Consider the following 12,631-nt stretch of genomic DNA (forward strand, 5'->3'; position numbering starts at 1 on the left):
AAGGAAAGAATGAAAAACTTGCATGATAAACACATTAAACTTAATGAATTTCGAGTAGGAGATTAGGTTCTATTGTTTAATTCACGTCTTCGATTGTTTCCGGGTAAACTAAAGTCTAGGTGGTCAGGACCTTTTTCCATCACCCATATTTTCCCACACGGTGCAGTAGAAATTAAATCTCAAAATGGAATTCCATTCAAAGTCAATGGCCAACGGCTGAAGCTCTATCAAGGATTCATTGAGGATGAAGAGGAAGAAATCTCGCTTCAAACGGTCGAAGAGTAAAAGCATCAACATCATACCTGGTAAGTTACGAACAAACGGGATGACATCTGAATCGGTAAGTCTTCTAACCAAGTTTTTGGGAAACAAGGGCACTCACACGAGCACCCAAAAAAAGTTCCTTAAAATCGCTCGGCACGAGGCCGTGTCCGCGCGACTATCGGGATAAAACCCCTTTTTTCATAACAGTTTCTTCATTCCACACGCCCCGTTTCCCCGAAAACTCTCTGGTTCAGGCGATTTTTCTGCACAATTTCGACGTCTCCTCTACTTCTAACAACATCAAGGTATGATTCTATCATCATTAGTAGTTAGATTAAGCACTTGCATGTAGTTAAAACATCAAAAATTTAGGGAAAATCTAGGGTTCTTGAACTTCATCCGGATCGAACCTCAAATTTTTGCATAAATCTGTTAGTATTAGTTTAGATTAGTGTTATAGGAAGTAAATCCACTTGTATTTTTCATAGATTCGCCCGATTTCTCATAAAAACCCCAAACCCTTGTTTTTGAACCGAAAAAAGATAAAATCGAATGGGTAAACGGTTTGTTTTGGGAAAAACGGCACTTGGGGTTTCATTTTAGGGGAAAACCGCACCTACTGGACCAAAAATTTTCAAGTTTTCGGGACCGGGTCGAAAAATGAAATTTTTGAGTAACAGACGTCTGGACACGGGGTCGTGTCCGCTGAACACGGGGCCGTGTCCAGCTAACTGTTTTCAGTTTTCTTCGAAAATTTCACTATTTCGTGCTAATTGTTTGGTGTATTCTTTCAGATGTCCAAGAAATTCACAAGGTTCAATGCAAATGAGCTGGATGCTAAGGCAAGATACGATGTGCTTCGAACCAGACCGGAGGAATACCCAAGACAAGCGTGCATGGAACTTTTAGGGGCAATGAATCAATGGGACCGTTCCAACAACCTAGTCACCGGGCCACTAAGGGTCGCCCTAACTACTCGCCTTCGCTCGGTCCACGAGTATAGTCTGGAATTCTATAGCACATTTGTTTTCAATTCAAGGTGCGACACATTTGATAATGATGGGGTAGAATTCCGATGTGGGGGGACCAAGTACTCGATTTTGATGGCACAGTTTGGGTCGATAGTGGGGTTGTATGCGGAGGAAGATGCGGGTAATAAAGAAAACACCGGAGGGCTACGTGAACTAGGAGAAAACGAACGCCAAGCCGCTTGGGCTCAAATAGGAGAAGGAATGTACAACCCAAGTAGCACTAAGAGCACTAAGTTGAGGGACCCTCTTTACCGCTACATCCATAGGGTCCTCACTTACTCTCTTAGTCAAAGGCATAATAGCAGTGGCGTCGTTGGGTTAAGAGATCTGGTGGACCTTCATTGCATCCACAACCGCAGACACCTAGATATCCCATACCTCGTGCTCCGAAACATGCATTGGAACCGGCTTGCTACTCCTCCAACCCCTATCTTCTTCGGGGGATGGATATACCGTCTCTTCAGGAACTTCGTGAACATGCCCAGATCTTTCCAAAAGAGTTCATGGTCGGGAAGAGTGGACACACACATCTGCCGCTTCATGAACTTGATTTATGAAGCTGAAGACGGGTCGGTTAGCTTCCAAAGTGTCCAAGGGCATGCATGGAACCTGCAAGAGGCACTCATCCTTCACGCTCAACAGTTCTAACCACCTCCTCAATACTAATACCCACCCCATTGTGATCCAGGCCAGTCCTCCTCACACGGAGGCGGTTTTCCTAACTTCCAAGGTTTACATGATTTATTGCAGGAAAACCTCATGTGCACCAGGAACACCTATAACATGGCGAGTAACACGTACACCCGGGTCAGAGCAATTGAGAGGAACATCTCTGACATTCAGGATGACATCGGGAACATCCGGGAGTACATGGCGGGGTACGGAGGAGGAGGTGGTGATGAAGACGAGGACATGGACTAGGTGGGTGGAGTAGAGGCAGGAGCAGCTGGTAGAAGGTCCCACAGGTTAACCCTCTTTTCTTTTCAACAATTTCCGACCTGCGTGCCGAGTGTTGAACAATTTACTTTCCTTTAACTCTTTTTACTTTCTGCATTTGTTTTTCTTTTTAACTTGGTGACGTGGATGTTGAACTATGGTAATTTAGGATGTTTCTATGGTTTGGTGTAGTGTTTATTGATAAAACAGGTACATACGAGGCTTAGGGTACTAAATATTAGTACCACTAAATCGGGGACAACAAAACCGAAGCCAGAAACCTGTTTTTCACCTTTGCAGATTGTCTACACGGGGTCGTGTCCAGCCGACACGCCCCCGTGCCCACTTCCCCAGACCTGTTGTTTGTTAAATTATGCAGATTTTTGCCAGACACGGGGTCGTGCTCAGTCGACACGCCCCCGTGTCCACCTTCTGTAAGTTTTCGTTACTGACACTCTGAACACGGGGTCGTGTTCATTCAACACGGGGCCGTGTCCACACGCCCAGTAACATAAATTTTTGCTTTTTCACACCTTTTTACACATTCAATCAACCTAAAAACTTATTTTTGGGACACATTGAGGACAATGTGTAATTTAAGTGTGGGGGGGGGGGATGCTAAAACTTTGAATCTTGCAAGTCCTAATTACAAGCCTTACACAAAACTCCATTGGAACCGCTAATCACCCCAAATTTTTTAAAAAATTTTCATTTTTTTACTTGTCTAGGTTTAATTTGGGAATTTCCAGTTCTAAAAAGGTTATATTTTTACAAATTTACAACCGACAGCGTCGTGATAAAAAGAACCAACATAAGAAAATTATGAAACGGCATGACAAGTTTAGTTAAAATTTGATTATATATACTTGATCACCTAAAAAGGCATTCCCACAAAAAGTGAGTTTTGAGCCTTTATTGAGCATACAAATATATATCTTTAAACTAAATGCTCATTTTTCGTTTCTTGTGTGAATAGCCGCTTGGTTCTTACGACTCTAGAACTTGCCACAACGATACATTCCCGGTCCTTATCAACTTAAACCCGAGTAAGTAAATGACGGAGGCATTAGGACTAACCCTTTTTATTTCTACACCATTATTTTTCTTTTTTTTTTACCACCTACCCAAAATCCCCTAGTTAACCCCTTTGAGCCTAAACCTTTTCATTTCTTAACCCAAAACAAACACCCTTTTACCCACCAAAACCTTTTTATTTTAAACCCTTTGTTTTAGTAACAAGCTCGGTTTTTCTTATGACTTCATTATAAAAAAAATGATGATGAAGCCAAAAGAAATAAACAAACAAGTTTATCAAAAAGAACTTTGTTTCAAAGAAATGCTTCATCAAAATAAAAAGTTATGAAAAATAAAAAGTCTTTCGAAAACCGACGCTTTTTACGCCTTCCGCCATTTTTACTAACCACTAACCCAACCACCCACCTTTAGCCCAAGCCTAACTCTTCACCCATAAAGTCCTCTTGATATTTACAAAGGTATATAGTTAAAAATGATGAGGATTGATTGCTTGGCAAGCCTATGGCAGGAGTAAGTTCCATGCTGCTCTCGAGTGATTCACTAAAATACATCTTCGGCCGAGTGTTGAATGATCCCCGTGAGGTATGTGAACTTGTATATAAATGGAATTTTAAAAAGGCATGTTATGCCCTAATAAGTAATTTATCTTATGTAATGTTTTAAATAAATCATGACGAATAGGATTGTAAATAAATAAAAATAAAACTTAATAAAGAATCTTGGAAATCCCGACACTCTATGACAAGCCCAAAAACCTTCTCTTCTACCCATTCCATTTGGGAGTGTAAAGCCACATTATAAAGAGTTTTGCTTGAGGACAAGCAAAGATTCAAGTGTGGGGGTATTTGATGTGCACAAAATGCAACATATAAATTACATCAATTGTGGCATAAAACTAACCCTTTTTTAGCATTAATGTTGGAAAAAGTGTGCTTTTGTCTTCCTTTTGTATTTTCAGGATTAAATGAGCTCAAATGAACAAAAGAAGCAAAAAGGCAGCTAAATCTAACATATATACAAGAAAAGTAACAAACGTGGCATGCCCGACCCCCCGACACCATCCTCCCAAGCAAAACAAAGAGAACAGAAGGCTGAACACGCCCCGTGCTCAATGAGCACGGGGGCGTGCCCAAGAGTCAGCAGAAAAGACAAAGTTGTAGAAGCTTCTATCACCCACCACGGGGTCGTGCTCAGCGGACACGGGGCCGTGGTCAACTCTAAGATTCGCAGAATCTAGGGAAATCTTGATAGTACAGATACGCTTCTGCACACGGGGTCGTGCTCAGCGGACACAGGGGCGTGGTCAACTAATGCAGATAAACTGCAATTAAATAAGAAAGAGAAGGAGGATGGACACGGGGCCGTGCCTGAGCTGCTGTTCAGGCTATAAATAGGGGTGCTTGGCTCATTTGCAAACAATCCCTTGGCACACCACCTCTCTCACACTTCACCCACCCACCACCACCATCACAACACCATCATCCACCACTATCATCCATCATCCATCATAGAGTGTGTGAGTCGTCTCGGGATCCAAGATTGATCGTAAGAGTTCTTGATAATCAAAGGCCATGTTTGCCTAAGTCTCTTACATCACTTGGTGAAGAAAAGCATTTAGTATAATACTTTTTATTTTTAATCTTTTCGCACTTTTTATTTGGTTATGTATTAATGACTTTAATAACAAGTTTTATATGTTGAAGGTGATTCTTCCTTATCTTTTGTTCGTGGTGTCTTGGCATTATTTTACTGTCTATATAAAATAAAAGATTTTCACCATTCATATCTCCACGGTCTATATGGAGATATGTTGACTACCTGGTCGGGGGTTAAGGGAATGGTTTGGTAAGAGTCTTGCCATTGTTTAGTGTATAGATCCTGCAAAGGACCTAGGTCAAATTTAGTAGGACCTCCTTCAATACTGTCACACCCCGACCACGTAAAACATCAAATCTTGGCAGAAACGTCGGAGAGTGTTGTAACAGAATTATTGTTTCACAACCATGGCATTCAAAGTTATGTTTTATTTATCAAACATGAAAGTTACATTGTCTTAAACGAAAGGAAACAAGAGTACATAACAAAATTAAACTAGTTCTAGCATCGTTTTTAAGTCTCTAAGGCACAGGTCCGCCCTAGTGTGTCACGAACATCCTATGCAACAGCTCCTGAAAACACATGTGAAAATAGGTACATCAGCATAAAAATGCCTGTGAGATACATAGGTTTTATGAAAATAGGATTCATGACTTATGTTTAAAGAAATGTTTAATAAAAATTTGTCATGAATCTTGTTAAGTGTTTTCTTTTATAAATCATATGAAAATGTGATAAGAAATCAGATTATATAAAAGAAAGGTGTATGTTTAATAAATTAACCAAGTAAAATGGGTTTGTATAAAACAAACTGTTTTGTAAAACATGGTCTTGTGAAAAATATGTTATTTGTGTAAAATGTTATATGTCTAAACTGAGATGATTTAAATAACGCTACGATATGTAATATCATACAAGCACTTATATATAGGAAGTACTAGCGGCGTATACGCCATGCTTGTATCATATAACACACACCTCGTTACTTAAATCACTTACCCAATCAAACCACCAATGTAAAATGTTTATGTTTAACCTAATTGTCAAAATGTTTATGTCATAATGTAAATCTTGTAATGTATAACCAATGTCAAAATGTTCATGTGTCAAATGTAAATTATGTAATGTGTATCCAAAATATCATGTATGGCATGTGAAATATATCAACTAAACCATAGGTAACAATGCACAAAAAAAGGTATTGAAGTAAAACATAGTTTAAATCAAAGTTATGTTTTGAGGTAATGCATGCTATACTGATACAAACATCTATGCGGTATTGTGAAAATGCATACATTCAAGCCTTGTGACTGTGGCGATAAACCCTTAAACAAATTAAAGGTTTATCTGAGTTATGTTTATCGAATTCGGTCATTCCTTCCATCCAAACATACCTAGGATGTCAGGAACGGGAGTTGTCAATTCCTGTGGTACCACTACCTACTAACGAACGGCGTGATAAATGTTAATGAATGTATTTTCGTCCCATTTAAACAAACCAAATGTCATACCAAAATGTAAGCATGTGATGAAAATAAATGTACTAAATATGACGAACGTATATAGCATGTGATGCAAAACAAATCCACTAAGTATGATGAACATACATAGCATGTGATGTAAAACAAATGTACTAAGTATGATGAACATACATAGCATGAAAAGGTAATGTAAAACAATGCACTAGGTATGCACTAAATGGACATACATAGCGTGAAATGTAATGTAAATCAAATGTACTAAGTATGCAACAAAGGACATACATAGCAAAAACACAAGGAAATCATGTACTATAGGTGTATTAATGAACATAACAAGCATATGATATGAAAACATGGAAAGCATGAAAGTAACAAGTAGGCACATGTGTTTCACCCCAAAACGTTTGAAAAACAGTAAAAGAGGGGACTATTGTGACAACTCTCACTAAACCAGGTATCCGTGCAATTAACTAATTTTAATTACGTGCTTAATGACTGTGCTTGATTACTACTGATGACGTAAACTGCTTTCTGACTTCTGTACCATACATACATATGCATCACATTTCATACTGTCACTCCATTCATTACATACAAACTTTAGTGACATACTTGATGCACAAAGTACAGTTAGCACACTGAGCGGATAACTCATAAACATGCTGACAATGCCAGCACATAGACAGACAACGTTTTGAGGCCAGTATGAGCCAGAGACAGGGTACTACACTAGTATGGAGTGTAGGGAAGTGAGGACCATAAAACTGCGTCACTAGGTGATAGTTAAAGTGCCGGGAAGTGCCTAAAACCCACTAATAATGCAGAATTCTGCATTATTTATCAGAAATTCAGCATTTAACATGCTAGTAATGTGCAAAAATATGGTAGAATGGTCTTGTATGCTTTCCTAAGTGCCTGGAATTAAAGTGTTACAAAAAGATATCTAAAAGACACTATAAGGAATAATTAAGCACTTTAACAGAACAGTATCTAACCGAACAACCGGACACTACCCGGAACACCAAAATTTTGCCAAAGACATTGTTTAAATATTTCTTGGCTAGTCATGATCCCCGAACACCTTAACACCCACTAAATTCTCTAGTAACTAACTTAACTAATCATACACTTTATTTTTAACTAGTATATAACCATATGGTTACAATTTACATCTAGACCCCCTCCCCCTAGGCCTAATCGGCCATCACCACCATCCCATACACCATACTTCCAAGATTTTATCTTAATTTTATATTGGATCCTTGCTTGTTGTTTTGAACAAAATATAAGGTGAAATCCTATATGTATGGCTCCATAGATCATCAACATCATTCCATATCTTCACTCACCATCCCTCACATCTCTCCCTCTCCTCTCGGCTCACCATAACCGCCGCCACCACCACCTTATCACCATCATATTCATCCATTTTCAAGCTTGTTTCAAGCACTAGAAGGTGATTAAAGAAGCTTGTAGCTTGTGGATCATCAAGGAGCTTCCATCACTTGCTTTCTCACACCATTTTCACCATCTTTTTCACTAGAGATCTTCCCTAGCCTTTGAGCTAGTAGTAAGTTCTTGATTTACTCTTGTTTACTTCTAATTTTATGGTTAAAAGTTGTAGTAAGTTAATTATATCAAGAACACTAAGAACATGAACTAAAAGATTAAACATAAAGAGGAAAACATGATGAAATGTTGTAGTATGATGTTGTTGTGGTTATATTGTTGATTCTTGGTAATGTGATGTTAATCATCATATGAGACTTGTTAAATAATGATTAAAACCATGATTTAACAAGATTAGGAGGTGATTATGTGTTACATAGAATAATCATCTTCTAAGTTTAAACATGAACTTGAAAGAAAATGATTTTCTTGAAATATAAGTAAACAAAGTAAGTTGATGATCATGTAGATCCGGGATTTACAAAGAACTATTCTAAACAAACCAAATTCAAGAGTCGATTTTTAAAAAGATTATGACCTTTACTTGCACTTACACCATTTTTAGTGGTAAAATAAGTGTAAGAACACTTTACTTACAAGAAGAGTTCAAAAGATTAATTTTTGTAAAAGTTGTTTACAAGTTGTAAACACTTAACTCTTTTAAGAAAACGATTTTTAAAGAAGTGAATACACTTTGGAAGGTAACTAAGGCCACTAAACTCTTTACCAAGTAACTACGCGTGTTTGTGATATATCAAGTTCATGATTATTATGAAACGCATATAGTTTTTGCACTTGGTGATGCAAAATTGTTTAGGGATTGATTGTTGATTGATTTTGAAAAGAAAATGATATGCTTAATAGCATGGACACCTCCGTTTTTAGGGGAAATTATGGTGAAATTTTCTAAAAATATATAAACACTTGGAAATTATTTTCTAACAAGTGTTTACAAATATGTTTTAAACATTGTCCTTCAAAATAAACTTCGCCATAAGTTTTGGTACAAAAATTCAAAGTGTCGGAGGTGGGTTTTTCGTAAATAAAAGCAGATAAATATATATTTAGAATATATATTTTATACTAAAACGCTTGTGTGAATATTTGTTTGATTTGTGAACTAGTTATATTATTTTAGGGTAAAATAATATAACTTATCAAAACACCATTACATCTACAACTTCAGAATAATACCAAAAATTACAAGGAATAAATATTTAAGTTACACACTCGTTATTATGGAACTAACCGCAAAAATGTAACTTATGAAATATTCCGTAAAATACTTTTACGAATATATGTTTGGGTAATTATTATTTTGGATACAAGGAATGAAAATATATGTTTTGGGAATACATTATTTTTGACAAATATGTTAAATATATTTTCTAAGTGGGACTTAAAAATATATTATTCGAAACTACGAAATACATGTATAAATACTCCCATCCTTGGGAAGGAAATACAGAATTAAAATACTTGAGAAGTATTAATACAAAAAGATTGGTTAAATAATTATTCCAAAACCAAATATAAGTTAAGGGTAAAATAACTATTATTTTAGAAAATAATTATACTTGGAATAATACTGAGAAACACAAGAACGCGTAACTCAAAAACCCTCATACTAAGCAAAGGCACGTCCCGTTCGTCTAATAGACATTAGTACGCTGTAGGTAGTCGTGTTTGCGGAGGAGACTTGGGTTACAGAGACTGAAGACGCAATACAGTGAGTTCATGTCCCCCTTTTACTTTAAACTGTTTTGTTTATTAACTTCGGGGGTGAAATACATGTTACAAAGGGATACTTACAATACTATTGGTATGATTAGCCTAGGAAAGAACCATAGATCATGTGATAGGGTAGGCGGATACTTGGGACCATCAATCTTCATTGTAGGACCGAGGGGCATGAGTGATAGATCTATTTGGGTGTAGCGAGCCCACACCCATGAGGCCGGGGCGGCCCATAGTGGTGACTATGTCTTCCAGCTGGGAGCCCGGTACAACTTTGCTAGGTTTGAGTCTTCCTACACCGTCACACATATCAGTGGCCTTGCAAACCATTGGTGATCTTTTCCTTGTTTGCAATCATACTGGGGCATACATACATACATGTATTGTAACAAAGGTTTATACATACTCACTTACACATGAACTCGCTCAACTTTTGTTGATTTTTCAAACTACATGTATTTCAGGGAGTTAATCGGATCTGGCAAGTGATGCATGTTAGTCAAGCTGCGTACTAAATAAAGATGTCATCCAGGGTTGTAGGGTTTGGGAGGTGTAACCCTTTCCTGGACAGGTCACATGTCTCCAAACCTCATTTTATTTAAAGCCTTTTGTTGAGTCCTTGAGAACTCATTTTAAACAAGTCATGGTTGTAACTTATTTTGGGTTGATGTTTCAAGACAAGCATGTTATGGTATTTTCTAAACTATATTAATGGATGAACATCTCGTATTTTTATCATATAGCATTGTTATGATTATTGCTATGGTATTAAGAAGTCACACCAAAATAAACCACGCTTCCGCAAAAGCCAGGGTGTGATAGCTTGGTATCAGAGCCTCGATCATAGCGAACTAGGGTTCTTTCTCGAGTCTAGACTATGATCGCTAGGGCTCTCACAAAAACATTTTTACATTGCATACACTAAACATCCAGATCCAGGGAACAAACATTTTTACAAACAAAAAGACACAAATACACATTTCAAAATTCATGTTATAATTCAGTCTTAGAGACTGAGGGAGTTCACCCTTAGAGGCTGGGGAGATTCAGTCTTAGAGACTGAGGGAGTTCAGCCTTAGAGGCTGGGGAGGTTCAGTCTTAGAGACTGAGGGATTCAATCTTAGAGATTGGGGAGGTTCAGTCTTAGAGACTGGGAGGTTTGGTCTTAGAGACCGAGGAGTTGGCCTTAGAGACCAGGGAATTAGTCTTAGAGATTGGGAGTTGGTTGTAGAGACCAGGGAGTTAGTTTGAGAGACTAGGGAGTTCAGTCTGAGAGGCTAGGTGGGATAGTCTGGGTAAAACTAAGATGATTACTTGCTTACATTGTTGTGACTTACATGCTTATTTGAGTACATGTTGATATATGTGCATATGTGTGGTTGTGTTACAGACACTATGTCTTCTTCTTCCGATACTGGAGTGTCAGACACGCTGGATCCTCTAGCAATAGTCTCAGACGACGAGATTCTACCTGAGAGCGAGGTTTATACATCGGACACTACGAGTACTGACGAGGACGACTTCCAGCCATTTTCCCTAACGGACTTTGGGGACGATGTGCCTTTAGCTGATGGTTCTTTCGACGGGGATCTACCTCTTATTCAGATCCCTGCTCCTCTCCCTCTCGTCGCAGTTCCTGTTGAGGATTTGCCACTCGACGCATTATCAGATGACGATATCGATCTATTCATTGAGGGTCCCCCGGAGGGTGACCAGGATGGTGGGGCCGCTATGGATGACGATATTCCAGTTGACGACCCTGTTGTTCCTATTGTTGAGGTTCCTGCTGTTGATGCTATTATTTTGCCACCTGTCGAGGCTCCTGTCGTGGAGGCCTTATCTGATCCATTTGGTCCCGACTCGTTTGAATCTGTATCATCCACTACTCTTCACGCCCAGGGCGTGCAGCACTACTCCACCGACACTGATTCATACATGGTGATGTCTGCTGCACCCATTGTTCCCCATGACCTTGACCCGGATCCTGAGGTTGAGTTTGTACCTGCTGAGCCTGCTCCAGCTGGTCCTGAGCTTGGGGTTGTACCAGAGCCTGATCACGTTGATCTACCAGTCATGGCACCACCCGTTGTTGATGCACCCGTCGTTGCACCACCAGTTACTGATGTTCCTATTGTTGACCAAGCACCATTTGCCACGCATGTCGATCCTAGGTATGCTGACACCCGTAATGGGTGGATTGAGGATGATGATGACTATCCTCCATTTGTTCTACCAGTTACTCCCCCTGCTGCGCCTGTTTTCGCACCCGTTGATGTTCCACTGTTCCATCCACACATATCTGACGTCCACCGCACGGGTTTACCCATCACTTTCCTCCAGGACATTCCTCCTCCCTGTCCAAGGGAAGGACCTTCTACACAGCAGCACGATCACATGCCACCTATGACAGCAGCCCTTCCATTTATGCCCCCTTTTGCACCGGCTGCACACACCTCATCTCCCTTTTGTACCCTCGGGCGAGCCATTTATGTGGTCTTCGCCCAATGTCATGCCTGTGCCAGATCCATATCATCCTTTTCATGTTGGGTATACGACGGATGATATACTTATATCCTTGCAGTTACAGAAGGATGCGTTGAGCCGATGAGTCCAGGAGCTGGAGAGGATTCTGCGTCCTCCCCCTTGTCATTGTCAGTCTCCTTTTGCTACACCACCAGCTCCTCTTCCACTACACCTGGATTCTGATGTCTGCTTCCTCACTCCGGAACAGCAGATTGCTTACCTGTTGCGCGTTGTTCACGCACTCGAGGAGGATTAGGTGCATTTGCGCCGTTTGCTTTTCTTCCCTCCATCTCCTCCTCCTTTTCCTCCCCCATCAGCTTGAGGAATTTTGGTTTGTTGCAGGTAGTGTTTTCGATGAGAAGACAGCTATTGAGTCTGACTGCACAACATTTTGAAGACCACATTATGACTCTTGATATTTGAGTTTTGATTGTTGTATATTGTTAGACAGTTCAGACAAGGGCGATGTGACCCTTAGTCTCTTTTGATGTACGAAACATATGTAAAACTTGTGGTCTTGTTATATGATAGCTCAATCGCAGCCTTCTCATTACATGCGTTGTTGGATTATTTGTTTTA

The 12,631-nt window shown here is 39.4% G+C and overlaps 1 protein-coding gene across 1 annotated transcript; it reads left to right on the forward strand.

Annotated features, from left to right (window-relative positions):
* Positions 1–10,924: 10,924 nt before the first annotated feature.
* Positions 10,925–12,091, forward strand: LOC110866572 (proline-rich protein 36-like). Its single transcript, XM_022115716.1, has one exon. The coding sequence runs from the start codon at positions 10,925–10,927 to the stop codon at positions 12,089–12,091; it is 1,167 nt and encodes a 388-aa protein (XP_021971408.1).
* Positions 12,092–12,631: the final 540 nt, after the last annotated feature.

The sequence above is a fragment of the Helianthus annuus genome, chromosome 7 (genome assembly GCF_002127325.2).
Source record: "Helianthus annuus cultivar XRQ/B chromosome 7, HanXRQr2.0-SUNRISE, whole genome shotgun sequence".
Classification (NCBI taxonomy): domain Eukaryota; kingdom Viridiplantae; phylum Streptophyta; class Magnoliopsida; order Asterales; family Asteraceae; genus Helianthus; species Helianthus annuus.